Source organism: Parambassis ranga, chromosome 19 (assembly GCF_900634625.1).
Source record: "Parambassis ranga chromosome 19, fParRan2.1, whole genome shotgun sequence".
Classification (NCBI taxonomy): Eukaryota; Metazoa; Chordata; class Actinopteri; family Ambassidae; genus Parambassis; species Parambassis ranga.
In genome coordinates this window covers 6134130-6153014 of record NC_041039.1, presented here as the reverse complement: position 1 = coordinate 6153014, position 18885 = coordinate 6134130, and the positions used below count along the sequence as shown (strand labels likewise).

Sequence of the window (18885 nt, the reverse complement as noted above, 5' to 3'; positions counted from 1 at the left end):
AAGTAGGCGCGGAAGGACCCTTTATTTTCTCACAGTGTGGAACAAGAGGTCATAATAGAGCAGCCTGCTGACATTTCAGTGGTCGACTGGCCTAGAAAGAAGGATGAAAAGGGAAAACACAACCAGGGGGGCCCCATGGTTACGAAAGATGAGCAAAGGTGTCCCACTGACCTGTGCTGAAATAAAAGGAAGCAGGCAGGAGACATAGCTAGGTGACTTAATAACATAACCGTTTGACCTGATTTACGGTGCCAGACTTACACAAGAGACCAGGAGTTGATGCAAGATGAGGAGTCTAAAAACACAGAGAGGAGGCGACGACCAGCAGCATATCGTAAAACAGTGATTCAAAGATGAAGAGCAGGAGGAATACAAAGGACAGAGCAAGAGGAAAGAAAATATAACAAATTGCAAAAAAAAAGACAGAAAATCTGACCGCTAGAAGCAGAACATCTAACATGTTCTGTTCTTCTTCTGTGGTGTCCTTGTAACAGCTGATCAGATAATTGGATGACAAAGATCACGCAGTGACCCCACAATGTCCCTGTAGGTCAAGATGTTTCATAACAACACCGCTCGCTGTGGGTGGCCATTACCAGGAGCTAAACGCTGTCCTACCTGGGCTGAAGTGGGCCAAGCTGGACCACTGAGTGTGTGTGTGCGTGTGTGTAACCTGGACTAATGGGCTCTGCGCTCTGCTGGATCTCTCATTATGTGACTCTGGCTGAGGTGTCAGGGTCTCTCAAGACACACACAGCTCCAAGTTTCCATCACTTCAGAGGACATTGCATTCACTTCACTGCTAACCTTAAGCTAACCTGCAACACACACAAGGAATACAGATACCCACACCTAAGACACAAAGCATGACCTCATTTAAGGAATGACACACATCTGCTCCTCCAGGCCTGTCATCACACACACACACTGATGTACATTCATATATGGTAACAAAACACACATGTTAAGATGGGGGCTGTGGGTTTGCTATAGCAACTACTCTACCAGCTCACAGTCCTGCATTCAGACGTGTTACACAGCCAGCATGTTGCTAATGACCAGTAGGCTGTCATTAAGTTTGACAGGCATGCACACACACACACAGATTGTGTACCTGTAAACTCTTTGTGGGTCCATGGCTTTCCCAGCGGAACTTTGAACATTCTGCAGAAACAGCAAAAATGATGAACTACCCTCATTTAACATTGTGTTTGATGCCAGATTCACACTACAGATTTAAGACAGAATCAAAGTTAGTTTGTTTGATTGTTTACCTCCACAAAGCTCAGCATTTTTCCTGTTGACATCTCAAAACCCTTTTTGGCATGCGTCACTCTTCGTAGCTGACACTCCAGGACGGCACTCGTCTTCTTCAGCTCCTCCGTCTCTTCCTTGGGGTGGGAAAAATCAGATATTAATAAAGGAGGGGGACCGAGACAAGCAAGAAATATGTAAAAAAAAAAAGAGCTCAAACGGTTGACAGTGTTTTTAATAGAAGAAGACTTTTGTTATTGTGTTTATTTCTGTGTGTGTGGAACAGCGGGATTTATTTCTCTCTGTAGATTTAGGACGCTTATACCTAGCAGCAACTCAGAGGAAACCACGCTGCCTGGATTCCTATAAAAACACAAGCTGTCAGAGAGGATGCTGCTCTGTCACTGCAAAACACTGACCCAGATTCAATGCTGATGATGACGGAGAGAGAAACCAGAGTATGTGGAGGAGGTGTAGGGAGGAGGGTGGATGCTTGGAAAAATGTGGGATACATTTCTGAGCAGTGTGGCTCACTTTATTGCTCGGCGTCGGTACTCCACTCTCTGAGTCTTCACTCTGCGATCTCGGCCTCCAGCAGGTGGATCACCTCCTCGTAGTCCATCTCCATCCCCCTCGCCTGCTTCTGTGCAGCCTCAGCCAGCTGGATCCGAGTCCTCAGAGCTCGACTCTCCTCCGCTCCGAGCTTTACTTCCTGTAAAAAAAAAAAAAAAGAGTTAAGATTTCTCAGCAAATTATGAGTTGGCTCTCTGTGATGCATTCAAGGACCGGGCAGTGCTTTTTCACCCTCATAAATTCTTTCCAGGTGCTTGAGTCATGGTTTAAGCGTTCTTGGTGTCAGGTTGAGTTAGCATGACGGGACTCTTGTGCGCTGAGCCCAGCAGCACTCAGCAGGCCTGTCACTGCTCAGCATACCACTGCCTCTGATAAGGTTACACACATTAAAGGAACTAGCATCACCCAGGAAAACAAAGCACAAAGAAGGAAGCTGTTGTTCCTTTCATTTATACTACATTTGCTAAAAAATTAAATTATATGATGGGGCCCCACCAGTCATATTCCTCCACCACTGAATCAAGCTCCCTGGCATCACAATAAAGATGACCTTTGACCTTGTAGATTTAAAATCGTGTTCTTAATGTGAGCTTCAATTCTATTGAATCCCTCAATTTATGACCAAATATGCTCAACAATATTGTGACCTTGACCTATTAGTGGTGTTTTTTAATGATATAAAGATGGACAGACAGGCAGACTACAATTCATAAATCCTCTGTTATGGGAGCAGGGGTGCTGAGGGGGTTGCAGCAACTCTACTGGCAAGGTGCGGTAATTACAAAAAACCTTATAAAGCAATATATTACCTGAACAGTCTATAAAAATGTTTGTTCTTATTTTAGAATTTAAAGGCAGATGATGTGAAATAGCTAAGGCACCCAGGATTCTATTAAATGGCTATGACCATTTAATACAAAAATCATGAGTGTCCCTGCTGTTGTCCCTCATGCTAGTAGCTATTTCGCAGTACTGTGTTGGTTGCTACAGACAGCTTTAACTCCAGATGTCTTTAACAAAAGCTCTGCCTAATCTACAGTCAGTGTGTGGAGCCCTTGCAGTGGAAGTTACCATAACTGCCAGGGGGTGTAACAGACACCAGCAACAATTAGACACTCTTAACTGGGAAGCAACCACTCCCAGTACTGTTGGCAACACACTGGCAACCGGTAACTCTAACCCTCTGCGCCGAAACAAACACTGGAGGTCCCTTCAGTGCCGCTCTCATCAGTCAGTAACGCGATGAGGGGTAGTAAAAGATAAGGAGAGACACATGAAGTTTGTCACGATCCTCAGTGCAACATAATTCCAGGAGAATGGCACAACAAATGCAAAGAAGTGAAATCTGACAGAAGCCATTTGTAAGTGTCATAAAAGACAGATAAAGTCTTTAACTCTCAGGTTCTGCACATCTAGGTGTCAATTTGGCTGGTTCTGCTCTTATCCTGCGGCGCTATCATATGTAGTGGAAGATAACAGAACACACAAAGCAGACGCAATTTCCAAATATGACTCGGAAAATCACACACAAACACACACAACACACGCTTGCAGAGAGTGAGAGCCGTCCATCTGTTGCCTTCACTTTTCTCTGCAGGGCTGCTTGCATTTCTAAAATTCTGCAAATTGCTGTTCCAAGAACAAAATGAGGCTCTCTGCACCTGTCTGTCTCTCTTTGTTAGGGACAGATCAGGTGATGCTATCATGATTATTATCTGTTCTGATGTCATGATGCTGTTTTCTAGTTTTCTTTTGAACTTCCTGAACTGCTAAAATACATTTACTGAAAGGTCAGTTTCAGAATGTGTTACTCACAGCATTAACAACAGTACAGGTACACTTCAGTCCTGTATGTTGTACATCAGAGTACAGCAGCACGGCGTCTTCATCACAGTCCAGAACTGGGACACAGTTGGGTGTTAAAATTAGACTGTTCTCTGTGCATGAAGTGTGCAACAGTGTGGACATGTGTATGTGTGTGTCTGTATGTTGTTGTGGTGGTGTGTGGGGCCTCGTCTAGTTGGGCAACCAATGGATCCCTGCAGGAGTCTCTCTCTGTCCTCCAGCTGTGGCTTCAGGGGGAGCTTGAAGTCTTGAAGCCAGACTTCAAGCTCTAATAAGGGAGCATCATGTCAGCCGTTTTCTTCTCCACTGCTCACCTTCCAGAAAAGGCAACATAATGGGAGAAAAAAAAATCTCTTGCTGTGCACAAGCTGTACAGCCTGGCAGCGAGCGGCAGAACAAAAGAGCAGCAGCCAGTCTAGTTTCAGCCCGGCTGAACTGACTGAGAGATGACGCTCACATTTATACTGATGGCAGCTTGTTGCATTGTCCGGCTGTTATGTAATAACATATAATGCCGGTAACATGGGCTACTGAAGACTGTGATAGAGGCGCAAATCAACCACGTTTAAAGAAAAATATGAAACAATGTCTGTAAGTTAGCTAGTTAGCCTAGCATAAGTGAAAACAAAAAGGGTGAAAAAAAAGAAGCAAAAATTTGGTTAGCATGGTAGCAGTGGGTTAAATAGCATATCTGGGGCAAATGTGATGTTCACTGTCAGAAATAGCTCCACCTGCTGGTTTAAAGCTGCATTTTTAAAACAATAAAGTATTGATGAGTCACTGTGAGAGCCTGCAGGTCAAATGAGGATGACTCAGCCAGGCAGGTAGAAGAAATCCTACTTAGAGCATTAAAGGTTGTCAGCTTAACCCACCTGCACAGGCTCATTAAAAATGCGCTCAGAGAGCTTTCAATCTCAGGCAGAGTTGTATTCGCTTGATATAGCTACTGAGCAACTTGTTTTACATGGAACTGTACTGTAGATGCCAGCATCCATACACCAGGGGACGCTGCAAAAAGAAGTCATCCCTTTTTTTCTTCATCAATAATGCAACAATATTTTTCCGGTTGCTAACCAATATTAAAACTCAACTACTTATTTTTATTGTATTTATACTGAAAGATACTCTAAAAAATAAAAAAACAGGACATACATGAAACACACAAAGTAAAAATCCACAGTGGGAGGAGCTGAGTCTTTTCTCAATTCTGAAATACAGATGGCCCGACTGACTCTCTCTTTGTTACAGTACATTTATTAGATGCATCTAAATGTTGATATCGATCGGTTTATGCAAGCGAACAGAAGTTGAGAGGCAGCAGAGTGGGAGCCATAAAAGGTAAGACCCTTCAGCCGTGAATCACAACAAACAAACACAAAGAGGGTCTATTTTAAAAAACCTGAACGGAGGACTCCTCCTACTGTTGGCCTGCTGCTTTGGCCTCAACCTCCTACCCACACACACACACTGGCTACCCTGTTTTAAAATAGATCACACACAGTATCATTCAGCTTCACAGCCCCATTGTGCATGAATCATCTATAGTTCTTCACTTTAAAAAGATCCGAAATACAAACAGCTCCAAAACTGTGAGGACTAAATGACTAACCATGACTTCCTTACAGGTGTTACACAGGTGTGAATCCCTACCACAGGTGTGACTCACCTGTTTACTTTACTGAGCTCCTCCTCCATCTGATGGTGAACTCTCTGAGACTCCACCAGCTGCTCCTGCAGAGGAGATAGAGAGACATGCACTTCAACAGGAAATTCTGCAATTGTTATCACTTAATTAAATTGGATTTGTGGTCTCTATGTGACGAGTTAATAGAACAGTGTGTCATCTGCATATTGTTAAACATTGTTGTGTATTGTGGTCTACTGGGAGTATGCTCATTTTACCAATGATCAGTCCTGTGTGTGCTTTTACCTGCAGCCTCTTGATCTCCCTCAGAGCCTCGATGTGCTCCTTCCTCAGCCTCTCCATCTCCTCCAGGTCCTCAGAGTCTGACAGTGATGGCTGCACAAAAACACACATTAACACCTGGTAGGTAGACTAAAAAAAAAACAACAACTATACAAACTATTTAATAATTAATGTGACTAGACATCAATACAATTTTAAGTGTCCTTCTTCAAGTTTAGGAGGCTTTTTGTTTATAATCCAGTTTTTTGGTGAATGTTTTGTTTTTAGAATGACACCATGTAGAGTTGCGGCTCAGGCTGTGATCGATTATAGATCTGATATTGTGCAACCCTGGCAGTGCGCAAAATCTTTACAGCCTGCTGATAGGATGGTCTCCTCCATTCAGAGCAACAACAGATCAATGCGCTCGTATTGATACAGGTCTGCATGCAGCTTATGATCAGGACATTTCGAAATATTGTGAAAGTTCTCGATAAAGTTCCAAAGAAAAAGGAGAAAAACTAATTTAATTCTTATTTTATTTAATAAAATATATAAATATCTCAATACATTATGGCTAAATCAATTAGGTGAATTGAGACTGCTCAGGCAGGAGAACTTTGGCATTGTGCTCCTACCCGTGGGTTTGTGGGCGACTCCAACAGGCTGGACAGGTCGTCGGAGGTGAACCTGGAGCCCGGCCGGGTGACGGCGAGCTCTTCTAGCTGAGGTTTGAACAGCTCCCTGATCAGGTTCTCAAAGTCTGGAAACATAAAACATAGATAAATGCAACAAATCATCCATCAACAAATAATATCACAGATCTGAAGCACAAATATTGTAAAATATATACATATATCTGAAGACTTTTATACCCTCACTTCAGACTTACAGGCAGCAGGTTTGGGAAGAAGACTAATAAAATAAATAAAAGATGTTGTGAGTTTGCTGTCTCACCTGTGAAGGCCACCGTCCCGGCTGGATCAGCTCGCAGTCTGGACTTGAGCGCCTGCCGCTGAGCCTCTGTGGGCTTTAGACCAATCAGATCCAGAGCCTTGACACACACATAAACACACACACACATAGAGATCAATGCATACAGCTTGCAGGGGTAAAACATAAATTGACCAACAGCCTCATTCATGCAGCCAATAACCAATAAAACGCCTGTATCACCGCTTTTCAGAGCTGATTTTAGCTCACATGATGCCACTGAAGCCCACTGACCTTTCCAGGATCATGATGTTTATATGCAGTGCTCAGCTGTCTTATGTGTGGCCCACAACCTTTCCTGTGCAAAAACCACTGACTTAAATCCTGCACGCTTATTGTCCACCACACTCCCTGCAGCTGCCTAATGAACCACGGAACAGGTGTGACTGCAGGATTTTGGCTTCTCATTCACATGATAAAACACTCACCTGCTCCAACCTCTCCAGTTTGAGGCGACAGCTGGCGCTGAGGGAACATTTCCTCTGTGGAGGCTGACTGCTTGCACACTCTGCAGACGCATGTTATATATGTTGTTAATTGACTTTTGTGAGTCACAAAACAACCACAGAAACACACAAAAAAAACAAAAGACACACAAAGTCAGTACAGTCACAAGACGAAAATGACAGAAACTGATTACAAAATGTCACTAAACATCTACAATGTCACTGTAAAGAGACGCAAAGTCAACAAAGAGATACGGAAAAACAACAAAGACAAAAAAAGTAACTACAAAGAGACACAGCACAACCACCAAGAGGTTACAGTACAGACACAAATGCATACAGTGGTATGCAAAGGTTTGGGCACCCCTTAGGAAAATCACTGCATCAGTTTGTCACTTGCTGAGCTTTTGGAGCAGCAGCTTCATTTTAGCATATGTTCAAACCTTATGGAAACAGAAACATTTCAGCAGTGAAATTATTATTGGCCCAACAGAAACATTTTAATCACATTCATTTCAAGACCTGTAGGGATTTATAGATGACAGGTTGCAGAACAAAACTGCTTTGATTTGGCTCGTTAGATCTTCAGTTACAAAGACAGGTGGAATCAATCATGAGAAAGGTTAATAACATAGGTGGAGTGGAAACATGGGGGCCTCTAAACAGCTCCCCACTGACCTAAAAACTAAGATAATTTATTATTATGCATTAGAAAAAGGGTACAAGAAATGATCTAGAAGTTTTGGACTGTCTCCACTGTCAGAAATGTAGTCTGAGTCACCTGAGGCATGCAAAAGCACATCTGCATTTTGGAAAGAAATACTGTGGTCAGATGAGACTAAAGCCGGGCACACACGTTTTTTGGTCCGATTTTGACCCGAATTTTGAGTCGTACGTTTTTTGGGTCGGGCCGAATTTCAGCTTTGTCGTGCGTCTTTAATCGGGCAGTGTACTGGAGGTCACATGATTAACGTCGTACGAACGGCGATCGGCTGATCGGTTGAATTTCTGACATGTTTTAAATTTTTGTCGGCCCTCGTGAGAGTATCGCACAGTTTAAGCAGAGATACGGCCCGAAGTCTGTGTTTTTCCCCCACTGCGCATGCGTTTGCCGAACACGGTCGATGTCACTGCGCCTACACGAAATTGTTTCAGATGATAACAAACATGGTGGTGCCCACATGGCATTGGACAGAATTGATGGAGGCTATATTTGATAAGCTGAGGCAGCAACACGCAGCACAGATTGTGACTGACTTAGATGTTTCCTTTGAAACAGCAACAGCTCCGGGTTAGACATGTTTAATTTCCGGTTCAATGTGATCACCTGAGCACCTGAATTCGTGTGTAGTGTGAGCAGTGACGTCGCAGCCGACCATTGCACCTTACAGTGTGAGCACATACATCTGTGTGAGTTGGTGTTAAACACAGACTTCCCCAAAATCGCACAGTGTATTGGAGGCTTAAGATAGAGTTATTTGGTCAAAACTAGAGGAGGTATGCAAGGTTAAAAAAACTGAACTCCATGAGAAGAACTCCATCCATCCATCCATCCGTCCATCATGTTCTAGGGCTGTGTGGCCAGCACTGGTACTGGAAACCTTGTTAAAGTTGAGGGCCACATGAATTCCTCTCAGTATCAGCAGATTCTTGACAAGAATGTTCATGAGTCAGTCTCAAAGTTGAAGCTATGCCAGTGTTGGATTGTTTACCAGGACAATGATCCTAAGCACTGTTCAAAATCCACCAAGGAATTCATGCAGAAGCACGTGTACAATGTTCTGGAAGGGCCATCCCAGTCCACAGACCTTAACATTATTGAAAATGTATTAAAATGTATGGACTGATTTGAAGCAGGCTGTCTTACCTGACTGAACTGGAGGTGTTTTGTATGGAGGAATAGGCCAAAATACCACCTGCCAGACTTCAGGGACTTCTCTGTGGCTGTAGGAGGCATCTACAGGCTGTTATTGCAGCAAAGGTAAATATTAATGGAATTATTTCTTTGTGAAATGGCTTATGCACATACTTTTGTTTAAATGCATGTAAAATGTTTCTGTTAGGCTAATAAAAGTTTTTTCACTGCTGGAATGTTTCTGTTTCCATAAGGTATAACATGTTAAAAGGAAGTTGCTGCTTCAAAACCTCAGCAAGTGACAAACGGATGCAGTGATTTTCCTAAGGGGTGCCCAAACTTTTGCCTGCCACTGTAAACACACAAAGTGACTACAACGGGGCGCAAAACAACCATAAAAAGACAAAACATGGCCATAGATACGAAGAAATAATAAGGATCAGACAAATACAACTTCAAATAGATGCCAAGTAATCACAAATAAACACAATTTCTATGGCTCGTTCAGTCATATTGCTAACACATTAGAGGGTTCATTATGTATTTCCTCTGTCTTCTCATTGACAGTTTCTCTGTTGGTAGTTGCACTTTAATTTTAAATAGGATTTTTAATTATCTGGATAGATCCGCGTAGAACAGTTCGGGTTGGTGTTTTGCTTCACCTGTATCAGCTGGAGGTTCCCCCTCTGCTGCCCTAAATAACCTCAACATTCTCCATCTGCTTTGGAGTCTCAAAGCGTGACGTCAAACAACAATCTGTAAAAACGCACATATGCAGAAAGACCTCAGGATTCCTCGCACACACACAGAGCCGGCATGATGCTTCACACGTCTGCGGCCAATCACAGGCCAGACCTCCTGCCTGCCTCACTTCCTTCTCCAAAAGGCAGCCAACCACACGCCATCTGTCCCTTGCCCTGCCTTCCTCTCCTTAGCAACTTCATTAACAACTCATTGTGCATTTACATTCTGATATATCCTGATGCAAATAAGCAGCTTCTTTAAAGGACTGACAATCCTTTCACAGTTAAATGTTTAGTTGATATTCCACGTCTGAGCTGTGAGAAGGTTGTCGGGGTGGATGGTGGGTGTACAGAGCACAGGACTGCACGTTCAGACTCCCATCTGTGTTTTCTAGGCCGCAACGTTTGATTTGTTCTGATCTGGATTTCTGAGGCAGATGGTTGTGGTAACGTTGATTATTCAAACGAGCTGTCAAATATTGCTCAATGCAAGATCTCTGCAGGACTCCAAGCAAAGTCTGACGGCCATCTCAGCTGTCCTAATGACAACCAGATGTTGGAGGCAGTGCAGCAAAGGGAATAACTTGGCAACAAAGAGCCACAAAACAGGCACAAAGAGACATAAATGTGATGACAGACAGGGACAAAACTACAGAGGCACCGAAAAGCCACAAAGAGATACAAAACAACTGTGCAGGGACAAAATGTGACTATAAAGAGGTTCAGACATCAACACCATGACTCAAAAGACACTAAAGGACTACAAACAGATACAAAACAACAAAAAGACAGAAAAGGGGACTGCAAAGAGATATAAAACAGTCCCACAGAGACAAAAAAGTGACTACAAAGAGACACCAAGTAAATACAAGCACAAACTAAATGCAAAAGAGGGGATTAATCCACTTTTAAAGACAGACTCAAGTGGCCACTTGAGGAACTGCAGTTTTTGGTATTTCAGCCTGTTCCTAGCTTATTTTAGCTGATGTAGCTAGCCAGGCTACATAGCGAAGACTTAGCCAACGCTGAACTTTAAGGAATTTGTGCCGGCACAAACAGCAGCCACCGCTTAAACAAATAAAACAATAAACTACAAATCATGGTTACAGCACGGTGACCCATTTTCGGATGAGTTCAGTTAAGTCGCGTCAACCTACTCACCGGGGTTTGTCTCTTTGATGCTGTCAATATCTGGTGGTGAGGAAACACATGTCTGCTCTGTTCTGCCAGGACACACTTGCACCTTCAAACATTAACACAACATATTCATAATAAAAGTATCATCATCATCATGTGCCCATATTCCTGGATTATGTCCTGACATGACACAGGTCATTGAACAGTGAGAGACAGAACAATAACAAAAGATGAATGAAATAAGTTTTGATCCTCCTTCAATCAGCAACATTTCTGGTTCTCAGGTGTCTTTTATACAGGTATCAAGCTGAAAGGGCTCCCAATGTCAGCTCCTTACCTGTATTAAATACACCTGGGAGCCAGAAATCTTATTTATCTATCATTTTGTTGTTTTGTGGTTGCAAGAGGGTGTACTTTATATTTACACTTTATATATTTTTTATGCTTTTTTTCTGATTTAAACATTAGAAGCTCAGACCTGGGTGACATTGACCGCAGGTAGGGTCTCGCTGGTGGGGTTTCGGCTGGAGGTGATCTTGGTAACTGTGGCTGACTGCGGAGGTGCGTTGCCCAGCCCAGGGGCCTTCGTCTGGGGTCCGCCTCCGCCAGCGGAACCCGGCAAGGAGATAGGGCTGTGTGGTCCACTGCTGGAGCTGGAGGACGACCTCCGTCTGATGAAGGCAATTTCCACAGTGGGGTCGGGTCTACAACAAAAAATGAGAATACAACAAAAAATAAATTTAGGTTATTTAACTCAATCAAATCAATAAGGCTGTTACTAAAAATATCACTTATGGTCTGATGTCACTGGATGAATTATTAATGATTCTGCCTGTGAAGGAGTGTGCAGGTGTAAGGTGTGTTAGACCTGAGTTTGGTTCTTGTCAGGATGCTTCTTGCTTCCTCATATGTGACTCCGATCAGTGATTCTTTGTTAATGGACACCAGCTGGTCGCCGACCTGCAGCCTGCCATCCTAAAACAGCACATTCAAATCAGAACTGATGAATAAGCTAATGATCCAAACTTTCTGAATCAAGATTTATAATCCTGAATTGAGATTAGCAGAGATTGCCACCACTAACCTTCTGGCAGTCCCCACCAGGCACTATTTCCTGAATAACCACCATTGGTCCTTCGGCACGGTTGGCTCCTCCCTTGATCACAAGCCCCAGGCCTGTTCCCTTGGCAACACATATCAACTGAATGACACTGTCACTGGGGATTGAGAAAGAGAGAGAGAGAGAGAGAGAGGCAGGATGAGACAGAGCATGATTAAAAACCACATTCAATCCCTCTACGACATAATCTCTAACTCTCCTCCTCCTCCTCCTCTCCTCTGTGAAACTGCTGAAGATGCTTTTCACTGTTTTTAGTCGTTGCTGCTGTTTCCATGCAGTTTATGTAACCACCAGTGACAGACAGGAGGAAGCAGCTGTTAACTTTCTTAAACTGCTGACAGAAAGTTGATACAAAGCAGGAATAAAAAAAAGTTGGATGTACAGGACAGTGAAGGCATCGCTTTGAGGAGGTTATTTCTGTAGATTGCTTCCTACCTGAAGGCGTGTGTGGGCGTGTGCACATTGTAGGGGGGGTTGGCAGTATAAGGGGTTGTGTGGGTGTAGGCGCCGACCCCCTCTTTAGGACTAAGGAGCTGGGGGCTCTCCGATCGCGATGAGGAGGAGGAGGAGGCCGTGTCTGTCAGCTTTCCTGAGCAGAAACAAGAGAAGAAGAGAGGTGAGCAGGAAGAGGTGGGAGAGAGAGGAAAAATAGAAAGAGAGTGGGAGGAGGTGGAGGAAGACGAACGTGGGATGACATTTTATTGTAAAGGGAAAAAGTAATTGGAAAGTCAGAGCTTTTCAGTTTGCACCTCATCAAAGGGCCGGGTCAGTTTTTCAGTTTAAAGTGTCCTCACGAGTAAAAACATTTTACCTGTGGAGAGCTGTGTTGGAGAGATTTGTCCTGTAGCTGTGACATTATTGGAACCGTACTTCTCCATCAGCTCTGCAAACTCCCTTCTGAAAGACGCACAACACAACACATCACACAATCATATTTTAAAGAAGACATGATTTTAAAGCTATCTCCACATGTCCCCTAGCATGCCTTACTGAATGGATCTTGTATATATTACAAGAACTATCCACAACAGCAGAGACAAAAACACATTCCGACTGCAGAACCTGAGTTGCGTCATGTTGTCTGTGTTTGTGGTCTGATCTGTGAGTGTTTGTCTCCCTCACATGGACGCACAGAAAACCTGAGGTCAGCCTAACAGCAATCAAGCATCTCATCTGGATTGGATTTGAAAGTGTTAACTTTAAAACAGGAGAGGTCAGAGGACACAGGCATTGTTTTTTAATGCAAATATGACACTAATGAAGTCATTATCAAATCAATGTTGTTGAACATGTTGTCAATGGCCTGCTCTTGGAAGAAATGGCTCTTTTTTTGTTTGATATTGAAGGGACAGTTTTAAAACAATTCCAAAACAACATTTCATTATTTCTATTATTTAAGTACGCTAAAAGTAATAGCAAGATTAGTGTCAACAGTGTTTGTGTAGTTCCACAAACTGCCAGAAGGGGAAGATAAAATTTCAGTACTATATCTTTAATGTTAAAATAAAAAAGTTTCTCAAAGTAAAAAAAGTTCTATAAACACATAGATTTTTAGATGATATGAGATCCTAGAACACATTCCTGAACAGTCATCTATTCATATAAAGTGTGTCCCTGAATGACCCCTAAGAATCTCTGACTTCATGTCTGCACAACAGCTTAAAAAATGACATAATCTTCCAAAAAAATTCTGCCTTCCATTCAATTCGGCATTCTGAACTCCATCAATAAGCTTAAACTCCACGCTGTATTTCTCCACTGAACCTGCGAGGACACCAGAACAAAATCCCAGCTGCACGATTGCATCATGTTGTCCTCACTGCGACCTGCTATGCCACCCAGCACCAGGTGCAGATAATAATCATAATTTGTTGTAGGTGTGAAACAAATCGCCGCAACAATCCAGGTCGAGCTCTGAGGTGAGTATCTGATGTGTCGCCACAAAGCAGCTTTCACATAAACACACACACACACACACAGACTCTCTACCTTCTGGTTGGGTTTCGTAACATGGATGAAAATGGACTTCTCTCTGCCAGAGGTGGAACGACCTTTTCTGTGCAGTCACAACAACGCGTCACTTCCTATCAACTGCTCTAAGCTGGTGAACTCTTTGTTTATCATGTGGCACCTCATTTCACCTTCTGCAGACTCACTGAGGACACTGAGGGACAAACTGCATGACGTGCGTTTCCTCTGAAAGCTGTGTGGACACCTTTATTAGACATCACATCACATCCTGTCTGTACTGAGATTGAATCCACCTGTAATTCCCCTGCAGATGGCATCATCATTTGCGGATCACAAAGTTGTTTTTGATCATAAAACTGTCCCTTTTACTGTTTTCAGATTGCTGTTGTTTCCGCCCCCCCCCCCCTTTTGTTGTTTTGTATCTGTGATGAGCTGCGGCTCTTTTCCAGAGGATAGACCCTGTAAGGCGACAGCATCCTGTCCCTATTGTGTCAGGCTGTGTTTAGGTTGACATGTAAAAGCACACAGACCAGCAGAGTGCCAGGTCAGTTTACCTCCTGCCTGTCAGTGACACACACACACACACACACACACACACACACACACCTCAGAGTTTACACCACCGAGGACGGATCAAACGACTGACATGCTGCATTTCTATGATAGTTGTGTGTGTCGGGGAATCGTCACACTGGGAATAAAAAGGAGATTCCACCTTTAGAAAAACCTCTTTTTAAACCCAGACTTGTCCTCAACACACACCGAGTCAGGCAACATAAGTAGCTTAAAGGCTCCTTTTAATTATTCTGAAATGACTGAGGAAACGTCTGAACATCACAGGTCTGTCAGCACAGCTTGTAAAAAGGAGAATAATCCTGCAGACTTTCTTGCTCACTGCTTGTGTCGCAATTCTCATGACCTTGAGCAGGGTATGTTTACAAAGATGGTGGACAGGCAAAGGATCACAAACACATTCTGAGACACAGATTTTTTGCACAGTGTAAGTGCTGCCTTTTGTTTACCTGGATTCATCGTCTCGGGCGATCAGCAGTGACATGTGATTGGAGAGCGAGGCTGTCCTCAAGATCTCCACCGCCCTGTCAGGAAACAGAGCATTAACACATGCAATGGGCTCTTATTCACTGTGTGTGCAATGCAACAAACAGCCTCTAGGGTTTGTTTGTTAAAATTTTAGCCTGACACAATATTTCAGCCAGACAACATGGCGTCAGTGGCTAATGTTAGCCTTGTTTCCAAAGGCTGTGTCTGGTGTCACCCACTACTTATGAGAAGTTTAACATAGGGGACAAAAACACATGCCAATATCTTTAATGTTAAAATAAAAAAGTTTCTCAAAGTAAAAAAGTGTATCCTGCACAAGGACAGGACATATTGTCCTCTATAAACACATAGATTTTTAGATGATATGAGATCCTAGAACACATTCCTGAACAGTCATCTATTCATATAAAGTGTGTCCCTGAATGACCCCTAAGAATCTCTGACTTCATGTCTGCACAACAGCTTAAAAAAATGACATAATCTTCCAAAAAAATTCTGCCTTCCATTCAATTCAGCATTCTGAAGTCCATCAATAAGCTTAAACTCCACACTGTATTTCTCCACTGAACCTGCGAGGACACCAGAACAAAATCCCAGCTGCACGATTGCATCATGTTGTCCTCACTGCGACCTGCCATGCCACCCAGCGCCAGGTGCAGATAATAATCATAATTTGTTGTAGGTGTGAAACAAACCGCCCACAGGTCCATTTTAGGGCAATCCCATATTTAACACCTAAGGTTCAATTGTGTTTAGCATAGCATTGCATTTAAAATGTGCTGCCAACCAGAAACTCTGGGCCTTAAATACAAAATTTCATCTAAAAATACACTCACCTCTCATTGGTTACCCCTATGAGACTGATGTTGTTGACATCTAAAATCAGGTCACCTGACTTAAGCCGACCTAGAACAGACAGACAGACAGGTGAGGGAGGATGATGATAATAATAGTGATGATAATATCTTTTCTTAAAGACAACCTACCATCCAGAGCAGCCAGTCCGCCGGCTATTACTCGCTTAATATAGATGCCAAACTCCTCTCCTGTCAGCTCTCTGTAACCTCCGATTATTTTAACACCTGTGAGCACACACAGGTTTAAAAACATGCTTGAATTTGCATATAAAAACACCCTTGGTTCAATTGTAGACAGGGAAAATTCTCACACACTGAGCTGCAGCTTAAAGAGAGAAAGTGATTAACATTGACTCAGAGGTCAGTAAGGTCGAGATGCTCACCGAGTCCCCTCTTGCAGTCGCTGAACTCCAGCCTCTGTACGGCTCGGCTGATGCCGTGGGGGCCCATGATAGTCCTGGCAACAAGCAAAAACACAACAGATTCAAAGACATATCAACACCCTGCCGCAGCCAAAGCCCCTCTCTCCATCCCTCTGTTTCGCTATTTCCTCAGTGCTCTGCTGCACCAAATAATCAAATCATCACAGGATTTTGTTATTGTCTCCCTCCCCTCCCTCCCACCTCCACACCCAGCAACATCGGACCAATAAAATCAGCCGCCTCTTAAACGGCACGGCCATTGAACCATGTGGTGACCTGGATGTTTGTAAAGTTCCATTGCACACAAAAATAAATAAACAAACCAATATGACAAAGCAATTACAATATCCTTGACAGTCTCCCTCCTCGCTGTGTGAATGTGTGTGTGTGCGGAGAGGTTCAGATTAAAAACTGAAGACATTGGTTAAACATGATCCTGCTGTCTGAAGAGGCTGAGACAGCACACTGTGCACACACTGACAGAACCTCACAAGACTAGGCCATGATTTTTTAAGGCTTTGAGCTCAGTTTGAATCCTCTACATGGAATCTGTTGACTTAATTCAGTGATACTAGAGTTAAGGGGTGAACGATGAGGAAGCTGATCCATTAGAGTTGGATTAGTTTATAATCAGAATAATAATGTGTTTTCTTTTCTTTGATTCCATGGAAGCCATGTTTGTTTACATTCACCTTCTCCCTCCCTCCCTCTCTATCCATTCCTCAATCTGGCTGTCTTATCTGTCTAGTTACATCCATGTCTGTCCACAGTCTGAAGAAATATAATGCAAATAGATTTGCAGGGCATTATGGTGACAAATAAGGTAATCACATAATCATTTTGATCATTTTAGACATGTATAACTGGTTTATATGCTCTTGAGTCATGGCCTCAGTGACCTCTGACCTTTGACAACCACACTAATTAATTTGAATACTGTGTTTACAACATACAGTGCATACAGCCATATTTGTTGATCTGAATGACCTGAAGTCAGTTGAATATATCACTAGAAAAAGTTAGCAGGGCCTCTGAACTGTGAAATCTAACCTACTGTTGGAATGCTCTGCTTTCATCTTAATTCTTTCTTTGCTTCCTTTGAAGAGACACTGCCATCAGGACCGGCTTACATATAGTGTGTGTTATGTAAGGGATAATGTACAGCATAGTTAAGGTCAGTCTGATCTCTGTGAAGAGGCTTATGTTGAAATAATACCATGATCCATCTTAAGGAACAGTATATATAATATAATATAATATAATATAATATAATATAATATAATATAATATAATATAATATAATATAATATAATATAATATAATATAATATAATATAAAAAACAAGACACTAATAGTGATGATTAGACAACACTTGGTCTCAGATCTAAGCAGATTCCTGAGGTCTGTAAATTTCCTCAAGAGATCAGTACGACTTACAGATCAATGACATTACTTACTGTGAGTTTATCTTGTTCTCCAGCACACTAAACAAACCCACCTTTCCACATCAGTAATCTGACAGCAACAGAAGCCCCACAAACAGACAGACAACAACGTGCAGCCGAACCAACTGCTGGGACACGAGGGAGCAATTAAACTGATCACTTAATACCTGATTATCTGCATTACCTGCCGCAAGTGATCAACATCACACACAGGCCTAAGGCGAGGAGGTGGGAGACACACTGTAGGACTACTTTGTGTTTGTTTTCATAGTCGATGAAGGGAATATGAAATCTAAGACTTACTTTGGAAAACAATGTATGAACTAATCAGTGCTAGAGGCAAACAAGGTCATTTGACACGGACTGTTTGACATAAGTGTCAAAAGTTCTCAGTCTGAAGGTCGAGGTCACCTTTAAGAATGACATATCAGTCCACATATAACGGTCCAAACTGTATGAATAAAAGTCTGCACGGATGTGATTTTGCAGTGTAAAAATGCAGGGAGCTGCAGCCTGTGAGGATTATTGTTTGGTGTTTGCATATTTAATCTCCTCCTGTCTGTTTGCCGTCTCTCCCCTTATGCTGGAGTGTGGAGAGGAGACTCCCTGCGGGGAAGTGCGGGCAGATGGATCCATACGCTGACAGATTATTGCCGGTCACAGAACCTGCTGCAGCTTCAGGTTAAACAGGTCAAACATGACACAAGAGAAAAGATCAGTTGTCCGGTAACTGATTTGAGTTTCACTTCAATTGCAGCAGTCAATAAAAAGCAACAAATAGTCCTCTTAGAATAAAGGAAATCAAATAAAAATACACATAGAGTAATTCAAATGTTGTTATTGTCCTTTAAAATGTCTCTGGCATGCGTGACCCAGAACCGTGCACAAGCATGTGGACTTAAAGTCGTAGGCATCTGTCACCAAACAGACTGTAAACCTATTTCACCTCAGAAGGCTGCAACGCACATGGACACACACAAAGATGGAGGACGAGGCAGAAAAACAAACAAACAAGAAAAGCCGTGAAACGTCACGAAGGGTCAAGTTTTCTTCCTATTTTCTAAAAAAAGGAAGTAAATGAGGGAGTAAGGAAAGAAGGAAGGAAGGAAGGAAGGGAGGGAGGGAGGAGGAGCAGAGGGTAAATTAGCTTACCAGTAGAGTAGAGACAGCCCATCGAGTCGTTCAGCGTCCTGTGGGAGGAATGGCATCGCACAACAGTCTCAGACTGAAATAGAAAGGAAAAAAATAAATAAATA

At 42.8% G+C, this 18885-nt stretch overlaps 1 protein-coding gene across 1 annotated transcript; it reads right to left on the bottom strand.

Annotated features, from left to right (window-relative positions):
• Nucleotides 1-1825: 1825 nt before the first annotated feature.
• LOC114451607 (syntaxin-binding protein 4-like) lies at nt 1826-18857 on the bottom strand. Its single transcript, XM_028430364.1, has 17 exons — nt 18782-18857; nt 16146-16219; nt 15892-15987; nt 15742-15811; nt 14866-14940; nt 12684-12769; nt 12308-12461; nt 11837-11969; nt 11621-11727; nt 11231-11456; nt 10777-10858; nt 7000-7079; nt 6536-6632; nt 6217-6341; nt 5603-5692; nt 5347-5403; nt 1826-1966 (listed from the first exon to the last, which is right to left on the bottom strand). Exons 1-17 carry the CDS (start codon nt 18835-18837, stop codon nt 1826-1828), a joined length of 1749 nt encoding a protein of 582 aa, XP_028286165.1. The 5' UTR covers nt 18838-18857.
• Between the last annotated feature and the right edge of the window lie 28 nt (nt 18858-18885).

What these genes read in the sequence shown, in the direction of transcription:
- LOC114451607 (XM_028430364.1), bottom strand. Translation starts at nt 18,837, where the DNA reads ATGCCATTCCTCCCACAGGACGCTGAACGACTCGATGGGCTGTCTCTA. An exon ending in CGACTGCAAGAGGGGACTCG is followed by an intron (nt 15,988 to 16,145) that starts GTGAGCATCTCG and finishes GTGTGCTCACAG; the next exon opens with GTGTTAAAATAATCGGAGGT. An exon ending in CTGACAAGAACCAAACTCAG is followed by an intron (nt 11,457 to 11,620) that starts GTCTAACACACC and finishes TTTTTGTTGTAG; the next exon opens with ACCCGACCCCACTGTGGAAA.